Source organism: Microtus ochrogaster, chromosome 15 (genome assembly GCF_000317375.1).
Source record: "Microtus ochrogaster isolate Prairie Vole_2 chromosome 15, MicOch1.0, whole genome shotgun sequence".
NCBI lineage: Eukaryota > Metazoa > Chordata > Mammalia > Rodentia > Cricetidae > Microtus > Microtus ochrogaster.
The window spans coordinates 5,887,535-5,900,265 of NC_022017.1; the positions used below are offsets into that span (position 1 = coordinate 5,887,535).

At 54.3% G+C, this 12,731-nt stretch overlaps 1 protein-coding gene across 13 annotated transcripts in view; it reads left to right on the top strand.

The window, feature by feature from the left end:
* Kmt2d (lysine methyltransferase 2D) overlaps nucleotides 1-12,731 on the top strand; it is a 40,051-nt gene that overhangs the window by 6,986 nt on the left and 20,334 nt on the right. For 4 of the 13 annotated variants that reach the window (XM_005353941.3, XM_026782492.1, XM_026782493.1 and 1 more), the window contains exons 9-32: nucleotides 60-217; nucleotides 395-540; nucleotides 676-2,082; nucleotides 2,173-3,266; nucleotides 3,692-3,805; nucleotides 4,099-4,209; nucleotides 4,994-5,098; nucleotides 6,301-6,482; nucleotides 6,656-6,820; nucleotides 6,909-7,018; nucleotides 7,113-7,160; nucleotides 7,592-7,813; nucleotides 8,036-8,155; nucleotides 8,244-8,357; nucleotides 8,569-8,699; nucleotides 8,783-8,927; nucleotides 9,095-9,160; nucleotides 9,324-9,440; nucleotides 9,569-9,706; nucleotides 9,806-9,890; nucleotides 10,132-10,373; nucleotides 10,464-10,537; nucleotides 10,756-10,806; nucleotides 10,890-12,704. In XM_005353941.3, coding sequence (XP_005353998.1) covers nucleotides 60-217; nucleotides 395-540; nucleotides 676-2,082; nucleotides 2,173-3,266; nucleotides 3,692-3,805; nucleotides 4,099-4,209; nucleotides 4,994-5,098; nucleotides 6,301-6,482; nucleotides 6,656-6,820; nucleotides 6,909-7,018; nucleotides 7,113-7,160; nucleotides 7,592-7,813; nucleotides 8,036-8,155; nucleotides 8,244-8,357; nucleotides 8,569-8,699; nucleotides 8,783-8,927; nucleotides 9,095-9,160; nucleotides 9,324-9,440; nucleotides 9,569-9,706; nucleotides 9,806-9,890; nucleotides 10,132-10,373; nucleotides 10,464-10,537; nucleotides 10,756-10,806; nucleotides 10,890-12,704 — 6,960 coding nt within the window. The remainder of the gene's footprint in view (nucleotides 1-59; nucleotides 218-394; nucleotides 541-675; nucleotides 2,083-2,172; nucleotides 3,267-3,691; nucleotides 3,806-4,098; nucleotides 4,210-4,993; nucleotides 5,099-6,300; nucleotides 6,483-6,655; nucleotides 6,821-6,908; nucleotides 7,019-7,112; nucleotides 7,161-7,591; nucleotides 7,814-8,035; nucleotides 8,156-8,243; nucleotides 8,358-8,568; nucleotides 8,700-8,782; nucleotides 8,928-9,094; nucleotides 9,161-9,323; nucleotides 9,441-9,568; nucleotides 9,707-9,805; nucleotides 9,891-10,131; nucleotides 10,374-10,463; nucleotides 10,538-10,755; nucleotides 10,807-10,889; nucleotides 12,705-12,731) is intronic. The other 9 variants (XM_026782491.1, XM_005353942.3, XM_005353943.3 and 6 more) reach the window with 9 other exon arrangements.

Here is a 12,731-nt window from a genome sequence, read left to right on the forward strand (position 1 = left end):
CTCCTTTGTTTTCCACTGTGGTTTGACTAGTGCCTGTCTTGCCTGCTTGCTTCCCCTAGACATGCCGGGTATGTCGGGCCTGTGGGACAGGCTCAGCAGAATTGAATCCGAACTCTGAGTGGTTTGAGAACTATTCACTCTGTCACCGTTGTCATAAAACCCAGGGAAGTCAGCCTGTCATTTCTGTTGCTGAGCAGCGCCCACCTGTCTGTAGCAGGTAAGTGGTATAGACAGATTGGGATGGGGTATCAGAAGGGTTGAGACTGGCAGGGGCCATGTTAAAAGTGGGCAGTCAGTAGTGCAATCCATAGTATTTATGCCTTGCCCCAGTATGCTCTCTAGGAGTTGTTAGCTGGTGAGAGCCACAGTGCCTGCTCCCCTGTACCCTCTGCAGATTTTCACCCCCAGAGCCTGGTGATATCCCCACTGATGAGCCCGATGCTCTGTACGTTGCATGCCAAGGGCAGCCAAAGGGTGGGCACGTGACCTCTATGCAACCCAAGGAACCGGGGCCCCTGCAATGTGAAGCCAAACCACTAGGTGAGTAGGGTTTTAAGGTCCCTGAAATTACTCTTTTGTTGTGTGGCAGAGGCAGAGTTTGCTTTCTCCAGACCCTGCACTCTTTGCGGAGTTAGGATCTGAGCTAGGTGGGAATAGACTGTGTTATGTCTACAGGGAGAGCAGGGACCCAGCTTGAAGCCCAGTTGGAGGCTCCCCTAAATGAGGAGATGCCACTGCTGCCTCCGCCAGAGGAGTCACCCCTGTCCCCACCACCTGAGGAATCCCCTACATCTCCACCACCTGAGGCCTCACGCCTGTCCCCACCACCTGAGGAATCACCTGAATCCATGCTACCTGAGACATCACACCTGTCCCCACCGACCGAGGAGTCTCCTTTGTCTCCCCCACCTGAGTCATCACCTTTTTCTCCACTGGAGGAGTCAGCCTGCTCTCCTGCATTAGAGACGCCCCTGTCCCCACCTCCTGAAGCCTCACTCCTGTCTCCACCATTTGAGGAATCTCCTCTGTCCCCTCCACCTGAGGAATTGCCCACTTCCCCACCACCTGAAGCATCTCGCCTATCTCCACCGCTTGAAGAGTCACCCATGTCCCCTCCACCTGAGGAGTCACCCATGTCCCCTCCACCTGAGGCATCTCGTCTGTTCCCACCATTTGAAGAGTCTCCTCTGTCTCCTCCACCTGAAGAGTCTCCTCTGTCCCCACCTCCGGAGGCATCACGCCTGTCCCCACCCCCTGAGGACTCACCCATGTCTCCCCCACCTGAAGACTCACCTATGTCCCCCCCACCTGAAGTGTCACGCTTCTCCCCTCTGCCTGTCCTGTCACACTTATCTCCCCTGCCTGACGTCTCACGGCTGTCCCCACCACCTGAGGAATCTCCCCTCTCCCCACCACCTGAAGACTCGCCCACATCACCTCCACCTGAGGCTTCACGACTCTCCCCTCCCCCTGAAGACTCTCCAGCTTCACCGCCACCAGAGGACTCTCTTATGTCCCTGCCGCTGGAAGAGTCACCCTTGTCACCACTGCCTGAGGAACCGAGACTCTGCCCTCAGCCCGAGGAACCATACCTGTCTCCTCAGCCTGAGGAGCCCCGACTCTGTCCCCAGCCTGAGGAACTGCCTCTGTCTCCACGGTCTGAGGAGCCATGCCTGTCCCCTGTGCTTGCAGAGCCGTGTCTGTCTTCTCAGCCTGAGGAACTACGCTTGTCCCCTGTGCCTCAGGAACAGCATCTGTCCCCTCAGCCTGAGGAACCGCATCTGTCTCCCCAATCTGAGGAGCCTTGCTTGTCCCCTATGCCTGAGGAGCCATGCCTGTCCCCTAAGTCTGAGGAACTATACCGATCTCCTCGGCCTGAAGAACCTCCTGAGGAATCAAGCCAGTGCCCTGCACCTAAGGAGTTGTCCTTGTTTCCCCCAACTGGGGAGCCAGCTTTATCCCCCATGCTTGGAGAGCAAGCCGTGTCTGAGCCTGGGGAGCCACCTCTATCCCCACTTCCTGAGGAGCTGCCCTTGTCCCTTTCTGGGGAACCAGCCTTGTCACCTCGGCTGATGCCACCAGGTAAGGATATGCTAATGTTCCCCTACTCTGGGGCAATCTTAACACTTTAAAGCACATCTAATCTAAGTCTCTTTTTTTCTTCTCCCTCAGATCCTCTTCCTCCTCCACTCTCACCCATTATCCCAGCTGCAGCGCCTCCCGCCTTGTCTCCTTTGGGGGAGTTAGAGTACCCCTTTGGTGCCAAAGGGGACAGTGACCCTGAGTCACCGTTGGCTGCCCCGATCCTAGAGACACCTATCAGCCCTCCACCAGAAGCTAACTGCACTGACCCTGAGCCTGTACCCCCAATGATCCTTCCTCCATCTCCAGGCTCCCCCATGGGACCTGCTTCTCCTCTCCTCATGGAGCCCCTTCCTCCACCTTGCTCTCCTCTCCTTCAGCATTCCTTGCCTCCTCCAAGCTCTCCTTCCCAGTGTTTACCTCCCGCTCTGCCGCTGTCTATTCCCTCCCCACTGAGTCCTGTGCAGGAGGCAGTGGGTGTCTCAGATGAAGCTGAGCTGCATGAAATGGAGACTGAGAAAGGTCCAGAACCTGAGTGCCCAGCCTTGGAACCCAGTGCCACCAGTCCTCTGCCATCCCCTATGGAGGACCTTTCTTGCCCTGCCCCCAGCCCTGCCCCCGCCCTGGATGACTTCTCTGGCTTGGGAGAAGACACAGCCCCTCTAGATGGGACTTCAGAGTCACAGGCTGGACAGACCCCTGGCAGTCTGCCTAGTGAACTTAAAGGTTCTCCTGTGCTCCTGGATCCTGAGGAGCTGACCCCTGTGACCCCTATGGAGGTCTATGGCCCAGATTGCAAACAGGCAGGGCAGGGCTCACCCTGTGAAGAGCAGGAGGAGCCTGGTGCACCAGTGGCCCCCATGCCACCCACTCTCATCAAATCAGACATTGTTAATGAGATCTCTAATCTGAGCCAGGGCGATGCTAGTGCCAGTTTTCCTGGTTCAGAGCCCCTCCTGGGCTCTCCAGATCCTGAGGGGGGTGGGTCCTTGTCCATGGAGCTGGGAGTGTCTACAGATGTCAGCCCAGCCCGGGATGAGGGCTCCTTGCGCCTCTGTACCGACTCACTGCCAGAGACTGATGACTCACTGTTGTGTGACACTGGGACAACTATCAGTGGAGGCAAAGCGGAGGGGGACAAAGGACGGCGGCGCAGCTCCCCAGCCCGTTCACGAATCAAACAGGTAAGAGGCTTCTCAGCCACCGGATGTCAGTTCCAGCCCTGAGCTCCGAGCTGCCTTTGCACCTGGCTGCACAGTCTAGGCTCATAAAGAGATCCTTTGGTCCAGCTTTGCCTAGCCTACTACTGAGCGTAGAGGAGTAGATGGTTCACTCAGGTTCATGGTCACTCAGAACGACAACTGGGAACAAAACCTTGGTCCTCTCAAGTTGTTTTTGTTGTTCTTTCTGTTCTTCTCTCCCATTCACCACTCTTGGAAGAAGAGATCGGCGCAGTCACTACTTGTTGCTGTTTGGAAACTGGCTTTTTCCCATCCTTTGAGTGGGACACTTAGGTCTTTTCCCCCCTTAAGCCTGTTAGACTGTTGGTCATCTTTCTTCCCTCCAAGGCTGCAATGGAGCCTTGTAATGGTCCTCTTCTCTGTCGCAGGGTCGGAGCAGTAGTTTTCCAGGAAGACGCCGGCCTCGTGGAGGAGCACACGGAGGTCGAGGGAGAGGGCGGGCCCGACTGAAGTCCACCACATCTTCTGTTGAGACCCTGGTAGTAAGGACGGGCTTTGCCACCCTGCCCCACACCCTGCAAAGCATGCTTCCCCTGCTCCTGGAGAGATAAGCACTGTTAAAATCCTGTCAGTCTTTGCCTGCTAGCCTAGGGTTTGATTATGGTTTTTAAAACCTCTGCCCTTGGGTTCCCTAGCTGGGGAATTGGGAGTTTTCTGCCTCTTAGGCCTTCATTTTAGCCAGGAATTCACAGCTCTTTCCTGAATGTTGGAGAGAGGACAGCTTAACTAGGGCAGGCTTCTCTTCTTCACTTTGTACGACTTTTTCCTTGTTAAGGTGGCCGATATTGATAGTTCTCCGAGCAAGGAGGAAGAGGAGGAAGACGATGATACCATGCAAAACACCGTGGTTCTCTTCTCTAACACAGACAAATTTGTTCTAATGCAGGTACCGTACTGAACTGGGATGGCCCCAGCTTTAGTGGTCAGAGTAGGCATACAGAGGTCTGTGTGTGTGTATGCGTGTGTGTACATGTGTGCGAACCTACTTTGCTGAGAGGGTGGATGGGAAAAGCAGGGACCTACTTTGTTTCTTGGGATACTGAGCTAAGAGGAAGTGGCTGGGAGTGTGAATTGGGGAAGCCTGTATGTGTTGCCATCTACATAACCTTGAAGCCGCTGTGTTCTTTCTCACTTACGACTCTGCCCAGACAAGTCTTCACCCTGGCTTGTCTTCCTGTGGCTTCTTACATTTGCCGATTTCTGGGTACTTGACCAGACCAAGAGGGCATTCTAAGGAGGTGCAGCTTTTGTGAGTTGGGTGGGAGATACAAGGGACCCTTGGTGACCTAGTAAGTGTCTTAATACTATGACACGGGCTTCTGATTGCCTCCTAGTCTTTGTCTGGGATTCACTTGCAGGGCTAGGTAGATGGCTTAGGAGCAGTGTTTGCTCTGTAAGCAAGAGGACCTGAGTTCAAATACCCAATACCTATTTAAAAGCTGGATATGGCCATACATGCCTGCACTTCAGATCCCAGGAACTAGTTGGCCAACCACCTTAGGTGAAACTGTGAGCTTCAGGTTCACTGAGAGACCTTATTTCAAAAAATAGGCTGGAAAGTAGTAGAAGAAATCTTTGATTTCTTCCACATTGCTCTCCCACTCCCCCACCCCCAGACACACATTCAGAGGCAGAGGCATGCTCAGATGTTCGGTTTTCTGTTTCCACAGGACATGTGTGTGGTGTGTGGCAGCTTTGGCCGAGGGGCCGAGGGCCACCTCTTGGCCTGTTCCCAGTGTTCCCAGTGCTATCATCCTTACTGTGTCAACAGCAAGGTGAGTTCAGGGCTCAAGATGTGTGGGCTACAGACAGAGTCAGTCTGTTATCACCCTAGTCCCCAATTCTTGCCACACTGTGCTTATTGGTTTATTACGTTTATCTGGTGTGTATGGTGGGGGAAGGGGACCATGCATGTGTCAGAGTGTAATTGTTGAGGTCAGAGGACCACTTGTGGGATCATTTTTTTCCTTCCACCTTGTGGATCTCAGGGATCAAACTCAGGTCACCAGACTTGGTGACAAGGGCCTTTATCTGCTGAGCCATCTCATCAGCCTGACACACGAAATCTTAAAGTGTCTGTGGCTGTTGGAAGTCATTGATTAGTTGTTAGTGCTGTCAAACTCAGAGAGAAGTGCTTGGGAATTCATGGCAGACTCTGTAGTTTCTTTTTATTTATTTATTTGCTTTTTTGCTGGAGCTTTGGAGTCTGCCCTGGAACTCGCTCTGTAAAGCCATCTGGCCTCGAACTCACAGAGATCTGCCTGCCTCTGCCCCCCGAGTGCTGGGATTAAAGGCTGTGCCACCACCGCCTGCCGACTTTGTAGTTTCTTTGCATAGACAAAACTTGCTGGTGTAATTCAGTCCACTATATAAGTGCTGACAATTTTTCTAGTAGAAATCATGGTGTATGGCTAGGAGTGGCGGCTTATACCTTTAATCCTAGCCACAGGCAGGCAGGTCTTTTGTGAGTTTGAGGTCAGCCTGGAGTTTGAGGTGAGCTCCAGGATAGCCAGAGCTACATAGTTGAGACCCTGTTTCAGCAAAACAAAACCAGGGTATAGTCTGGAATTAGGCCATGGACTCAAAACTGTAACCGTACATCCACAAACAGATAGCAATGTCTTTAACTTAAGGCTTTAACTTAAGGGTTAATCAGTCCTTTGGGATTTTCCCAAAACTATTTATTAATTAATCCACTGCTACATATATTAACTTATATTAGTAACAGGTTCTAAAAGGTGAATAAAAGTTGGGGCTGCTTAGTGAAGGGTGTGTCATTCATTCTCAGAGTAGAGCTGTGGCTAGTGAGAGTGTTCTGTGTTCAGCAGAGTCTCCAGGAGCCACTGGAGATGTACTTTGCAGGGGAGCAAAGAGTGTTCTGTACAAATCTTTCTCTGCTCAGAGGTCTGGCCTTCAGCCATATAAGTCCTGTGAGTCTCCCCTCCCCGCACCTGAGGCATCTATTTCTCTGTACCAGATCACCAAGGTGATGCTGCTAAAGGGTTGGCGTTGTGTGGAGTGTATCGTGTGTGAGGTATGTGGCCAGGCCTCCGACCCTTCACGCCTGCTGCTCTGCGATGATTGTGACATTAGCTACCATACGTACTGCCTGGACCCTCCACTGCTCACTGTGCCCAAGGGTGGCTGGAAGTGCAAATGGTAAGGAGCCTGGGAGTCTTTCAAGGGTCTGACAGGAGATGGTGAGTTCGAATAGATCCAGTGTTGAATGCATGATGACCTGTGTTTAGGAGACCAGCCTGCTGATTCGGTTCTCAGTTGAGGTACTTCCGGGAACCTAGATTAGGTGCTGAAGGTCTTTCTGCGTCTCCTAGGTGTGTGTCTTGTATGGAGTGTGGGGCTGCCTCCCCTGGCTTCCACTGTGAATGGCAGAATAGTTACACACATTGCGGGCCCTGTGCCAGCCTGGTGACCTGTCCTATCTGTCATGCTCCCTATGTGGAGGAAGACCTGCTAATCCAGTGCCGCCACTGTGAACGGTAAGAGCATTTCTTTCTCCTCATGTCTGTTACATGTGCTGCTCTCAGCTGGCTTTGCCTGTGCCCATCCCCATCTCCCTATGCCTAGGTGGATGCATGCTGGCTGTGAGAGCCTCTTCACAGAGGATGAAGTGGAGCAGGCTGCCGATGAAGGCTTTGACTGTGTTTCCTGTCAGCCGTATGTGGTGAAGCCTGTGGGTGAGTGTCACCTTGGAAGAGCAAAGAGGACACAGGTGTGTCTTAATTTGGGACAGTGTCCTAAGCTGCCTATGGTTTGTCCTTCTTCCCTTAGCACCTGTTGCCCCCCCAGAATTGGTACCTGTGAAGGTAAAAGAGCCAGGTAAGTCACAGAGATTCTGAATACCCAAACCAGCTAAAACCATAGACCATCTCCTCTGCTCCATCCTCAGGGTAAATGGCCTACCTAAGGTTACTTACCAAGTTAGTGGCAAAGTTATGGTTAGAACTAAAGCTTTCATATCTCCAGATGTGTTCCTTTTACCAGGCAATTCAGCTTCTCTACTATGAGAATTTCATTCAAGAGAGCATACCTTTCTTCTTACAGAAGGGTTAATAGGTTCTGGACATAGCTAGGTTTCTGCAGTACTCATCTCAGGACCCCTCAGTCACTGGTAGAGCCTCTAGCCGTTGGAGTGTGACAGGACTTGGCTGTCACTGCTTATGTTTCAGCTGGGAACAGGGGTTGAAATTTGGAGTTTTGGTTTCCCTGGGCTTCCGTCCAGGGGTCATATGTTCTTCCCTGTTGTCCAGAACCCCAGTTCTTTCGCTTCGAGGGTGTGTGGCTGACAGAAACTGGCATGGCGGTGCTGCGTAACCTGACCATGTCACCACTGCACAAGCGGCGCCAGCGGCGAGGACGGCTAGGCCTCCCAGGCGAGGCAGGGCTGGAGGGTTCTGAGCCCTCAGATGCCCTTGGCCCTGATGACAAGAAGGATGGGGACCTGGACACTGACGAGCTGCTCAAGGGTGAAGGTTGTGCTGGGGAATCTCAGAGAAAGGCAGATAGTGGGAGAAGCACAGCCTGCTGGAGTTGGGATGTTGGGTAGGGCTACATAGCCACTACTGGTCATCTTCCAGCACTGTTGGTCTTGCTCAGGTGGCACTGTGGCAGGTTTCTGGGTTCCCTCTTGCAGGGTGCTAAGGATAAAAGGGCCCATCCCTCTGACCTGCCTCTGTGTCTTATGTTACATGCAGGTGGTGTGGAGCACATGGAGTGTGAAATTAAACTAGAAGGCCCTCCCAGCCCTGATGCAGAACCTGGCAAAGAAGAGACAGAGGAAAGCAAAAAACGAAAGCGCAAACCCTATCGTCCAGGTATGGCCCTGGAGTGAGGTTGTGGGGTAGTAAAAACGACTCACCAGGTCTCTAGTGGCTTCTCGTTCCTAATTCTGCTTTCTTGCAGGCATTGGTGGTTTCATGGTACGACAGCGAAAGTCTCATCCACGTGTGAAAAGGGGGCCTGCTGCACAGGCGGAGGTGTTGAGTGGGGATGGGCAGCCCGACGAGGGTGAGACGGGTGAGGGCACCAGTGGGGCCTGGGAAGAAGGTGGGGATCACAGCACATGGGCAGTGCCAGTGAGTCCAGGGTGTGAATTCACTTCAAGGGCAAAGTGGGTGGAGGGTTTAATTGGGTGAGGAAGGAGTAGTTAGGGGGAGTCTCCCCACAGAGTTGACCCTGCTATGCTTGGTGTCTCCAGAAAGCCTGAGCCCTTCTCCTTTGTCCATAGTGATGCCTGCTGATCTGCCTGCGGAGGGCTCTGTGGAACCAAGCCTTGCTGAGGGGGATGAGAAGAAGAAGCAGCAGCGAAGGGGTCGCAAAAAGAGCAAGCTGGAAGACATGTTCCCTGCTTATTTGCAGGTAGGTTTCAGACTCCCTAGGGTGAAGGGAGGGTCTGCACCCACAGGGCATCAAGAAATCATTTCTCTTGACTCCTCCTGCAGGAAGCCTTCTTTGGGAAGGAACTTCTGGACCTGAGTCGGAAGGCCCTTTTTGCAGTTGGAGTGGGCCGGCCAAGTGGACCGGGAACTCAAAAGCCCCGGGGGGATGGAGGTTCAGAGAAGAAGGAGCTTTCTGCCTTGCACAAAGGTCATTTGATGGAAATGACGTGTTCTGGTGTGTCCACCCTACCTTTCTGCTTTGTAGTTGGCAAAGGTGTCTAGGAGGAGGGCTGGTCAACTAAGGGTGGGCCAAAGGCCCCATTCTGGGCATCACGTGTTCCTCCCCTCTGATGGGAGTGGCACTGTTGTTCCTAGGAGATGATGGTCCAGATGTGGCAGATGAAGAGTCCCATGGGCCTGAGGGCATGGCTGATATACCAGGTGAGGGCTGCTGGGGGAGTTGGGTGCTGTCTTGGTTTTGCTTGGTTGGCTCTGCCCGGAACACTGCCAGAGCTGGTGCCTGGGCACTGTTCCATGTGTCCTGGGGTTCATACTGGCTGTATAGTACCTCTATATCTCTGTAACTGGTGGTTTTCTTCTGAAGTTACAGGGCTTGAGGATGGGGGTGTCAAGGCATCGCCAGTGCCCAGTGACCCTGAGAAGCCAGGGACCCCAGCTGAAGGAATACTTAGCTCCGACTTAGACAGGATTCCCACAGAAGGTGAGGCTTGGATGAGGTCTTCTGTAGAAGGGTCCTCCATGGGAAAAGAAGGTCTTGTCTGTGATCCTTGTTGGCCATGACCATGTATAGACCTCATACTCAGCAGTGTACTTTGTCATTCTCCACAGAACTGCCCAAGATGGAGTCCAAGGACCTGCAGCAGCTCTTTAAAGATGTCCTGGGTTCAGAAAGAGAACAGCCTTTGGGTTGTGGAACTCCTGGCCTAGAAGGCAGCCGTACACCACTGCAGAGGCCCTTTCTCCAAGGTGCTTATGACAGGGGGCTGATTCCAAGTCTGCTGAAGCTAGCCTTGTTCTCGGAGTAGATTCACTGCTCCTTTTTCTCTGATCCCATTGCTCTTGTAGGTGGACTCCCTTTGGGCAGCCTCTCTTCCAGTAGCCCAATGGATTCCTACCCAGGCCTCTGCCAGTCTCCCTTCTTAGATTCTAGGTTGGTATCTATTCTTAATTGTCATGGTGGTCCCTGTTGTCCCTTCCCTCTGCGTAGTCCCTGTTCTGCCTCCTTTTGACTCTGAGCCACTAAGAGATTGCTCTCTTGCTCTTCGTACACTGCACCCTTATTAGTGATCTTCCTCAAGTGGGTCAGAGCAGTGGCTTCGGGCTCTGGGCAGTTTGTCTGGGGTGGGTCTTGAAATCCTTACCCTCTGTGACTCTCTGCCCCTGCGCCCCAGGGAGCGCGGGGGCTTCTTTAGCCCAGAACCCGGTGAGCCAGACAGCCCTTGGACAGGCTCAGGGGGCACCACGCCCTCCACTCCTACTACCCCTACCACAGAGGGTGAAGGCGACGGGCTGTCCTATAACCAGCGGAGTCTACAGCGTTGGGAAAAAGACGAGGAACTGGGCCAGCTCTCCACTATTTCACCTGTACTCTATGCCAACATTAACTTTCCTAATCTCAAGCAAGATTACCCAGGTACCCCTGGGCGAGGGCAAGGGAAACAACCTGTTAGGTGGAGGGGGTCACCTGCCAAGCCTCCTTTGACTTAATCTTTCTGCTCTCCAGACTGGTCCAGCCGATGTAAACAAATCATGAAACTCTGGAGGAAGGTTCCGGCCGCTGACAAAGCCCCCTACCTGGTAAGGCAGAGCATGGGCCAACGTGAGACCTGAAGCAGAAGCATCTTTAGGGGTTCATCTTAGTTCCTTCCTCTCCTTCTGTCCCTCTTACCCTGTCTCCTGCCACCCCTAAAGTAGCTGGGATAGGAAGGACTGATTTCTGGGGGAGGCAATGTGGCAAGGTTGGGGTTGGGCTTGAGGCTAAGCGTGAAGCTCTGTGTTGTATCCTTGTCCCTTAGCAAAAGGCCAAAGATAACCGGGCTGCTCACCGCATCAACAAGGTGCAAAAGGTAAGTGGGTGGATTTTCTAGGACTTGGGGCCATGGTTCATTTCTACAGCAGTCTGACTGTTCGACTTGGTCCATCTCTGTAGCAGGCTGAGAGCCAGATCAACAAGCAGGCCAAGGTGGGCGACATAGCCCGTAAGACTGATCGACCGGCCCTCCATCTCCGCATTCCCTCCCAGCCAGGGGCACTGGGCAGTCCGCCCCCTGCTGCGGCCCCCACCATTTTCATTGGCAGTCCCACCACCCCTGCTGGCTTGTCTACCTCTGCGGACGGGTTCCTGAAGCCACCAGCGGGCACAGTGCCCGGCCCTGACTCACCTGGTGAGCTCTTCCTCAAGCTCCCGCCCCAGGTGCCCGCCCAAGTGCCTTCGCAGGACCCCTTTGGACTGGCCCCTGCCTACCCCCCAGAGCCCCGCTTCTCTGCGGCACCACCCACCTACCCTCCTTACCCAAGCCCGTCTGGAGCCCCTGCCCAGCCTCCAATACTGGGTACCACAACTCGACCTGGGACTGGTCAGCCAGGGGAGTTCCACACTACCCCACCGGGTACCCCCAGACACCAGCCTTCCACGCCTGACCCCTTTCTCAAACCCCGCTGCCCGTCATTGGACAACCTGGCTGTGCCTGAGAGCCCAGGGGTAGCAGGAGGCAAGGCTTCCGAGCCTCTACTCTCACCCCCACCTTTTGGGGAGTCCCGGAAAACCCTAGAGGTGAAGAAGGAAGAGCTTGGGGCATCCTCTCCTGGCTATGGACCCCCAAACCTGGGCTGTGTTGACTCACCATCCTCAGGCGCCCACCTGGGTGGCCTGGAGTTAAAGGCACCTGATGTCTTCAAAGCCCCCCTAACCCCTCGGGCATCTCAGGTAGAGCCCCAGAGCCCAGGCCTGGGCTTAAGGGCCCAGGAGCCACCCCCTGCCCAGGCTTTGGCCCCTTCTTCTCCCAGCCACCCAGAAGTCTTTCGTTCTGCCTCCTACCCTGACCCGTATGCCCAGCCCCCATTGACTCCTCGGCCCCAACCCCCACCTCCTGAGAGCTGCTGTGCCCTGCCTCCTCGATCACTACCCTCTGATCCTTTCTCCAGAGTGCCCGCTAGTCCTCAATCTCAGTCCAGTTCCCAGTCCCCATTGACTCCACGTCCTCTGTCTGCTGAGGCTTTCTGCCCATCCCCTGTTACCCCTCGCTTCCAGTCCCCTGACCCTTATTCTCGTCCACCCTCACGCCCTCAGTCCCGTGACCCTTTTGCCCCATTACATAAGCCACCCCGACCCCAGCCCCCTGAAGTTGCCTTTAAGGCTGGGCCCCTAGCCCACACTCCGCTGGGAGCTGGGGGTTTCCCAGCAGCCCTGCCATCTGGTCCAGCAGGTGAGCTCCATGCCAAGGTCCCAAGTGGGCAACCCCCCAATTTTGCCCGTTCTCCTGGGACAGGCGCGTTTGTGGGCACCCCATCTCCCATGCGGTTCACTTTCCCGCAGGGGGTAGGTGAGCCTTCCCTAAAGCCCCCTGTCCCTCAGCCTGGTCTCCCTCCACCCCATGGGATCAACAGCCATTTTGGGCCTGGCCCCACCTTGGGCAAGCCTCAAAGCACAAACTACCCAGTAGCCACGGGGAGCTTTCACCCATCAGGCAGCCCCCTGGGACCCAATAGTGGGCCCACAGGGGAGGGCTATGGGCTGTCCCCACTACGTCCTGCATCAGTTCTGCCACCTCCCACACCCGATGGATCCCTCCCCTACTTGTCCCATGGAGCCTCACAAAGGGCAGGCATCACTTCTCCAGTGGAAAAGCGAGAAGATGCAGGAGCTACAATGAGTAGTAGCTCTTTGGTAACACCTGAACTCTCAAGTGCCCAGGATGCAGGCATGTCTAGCCTCAGCCAGACGGAACTGGAGAAGCAACGACAGGTGAGTGAGTGGATGTCCTATAACGGG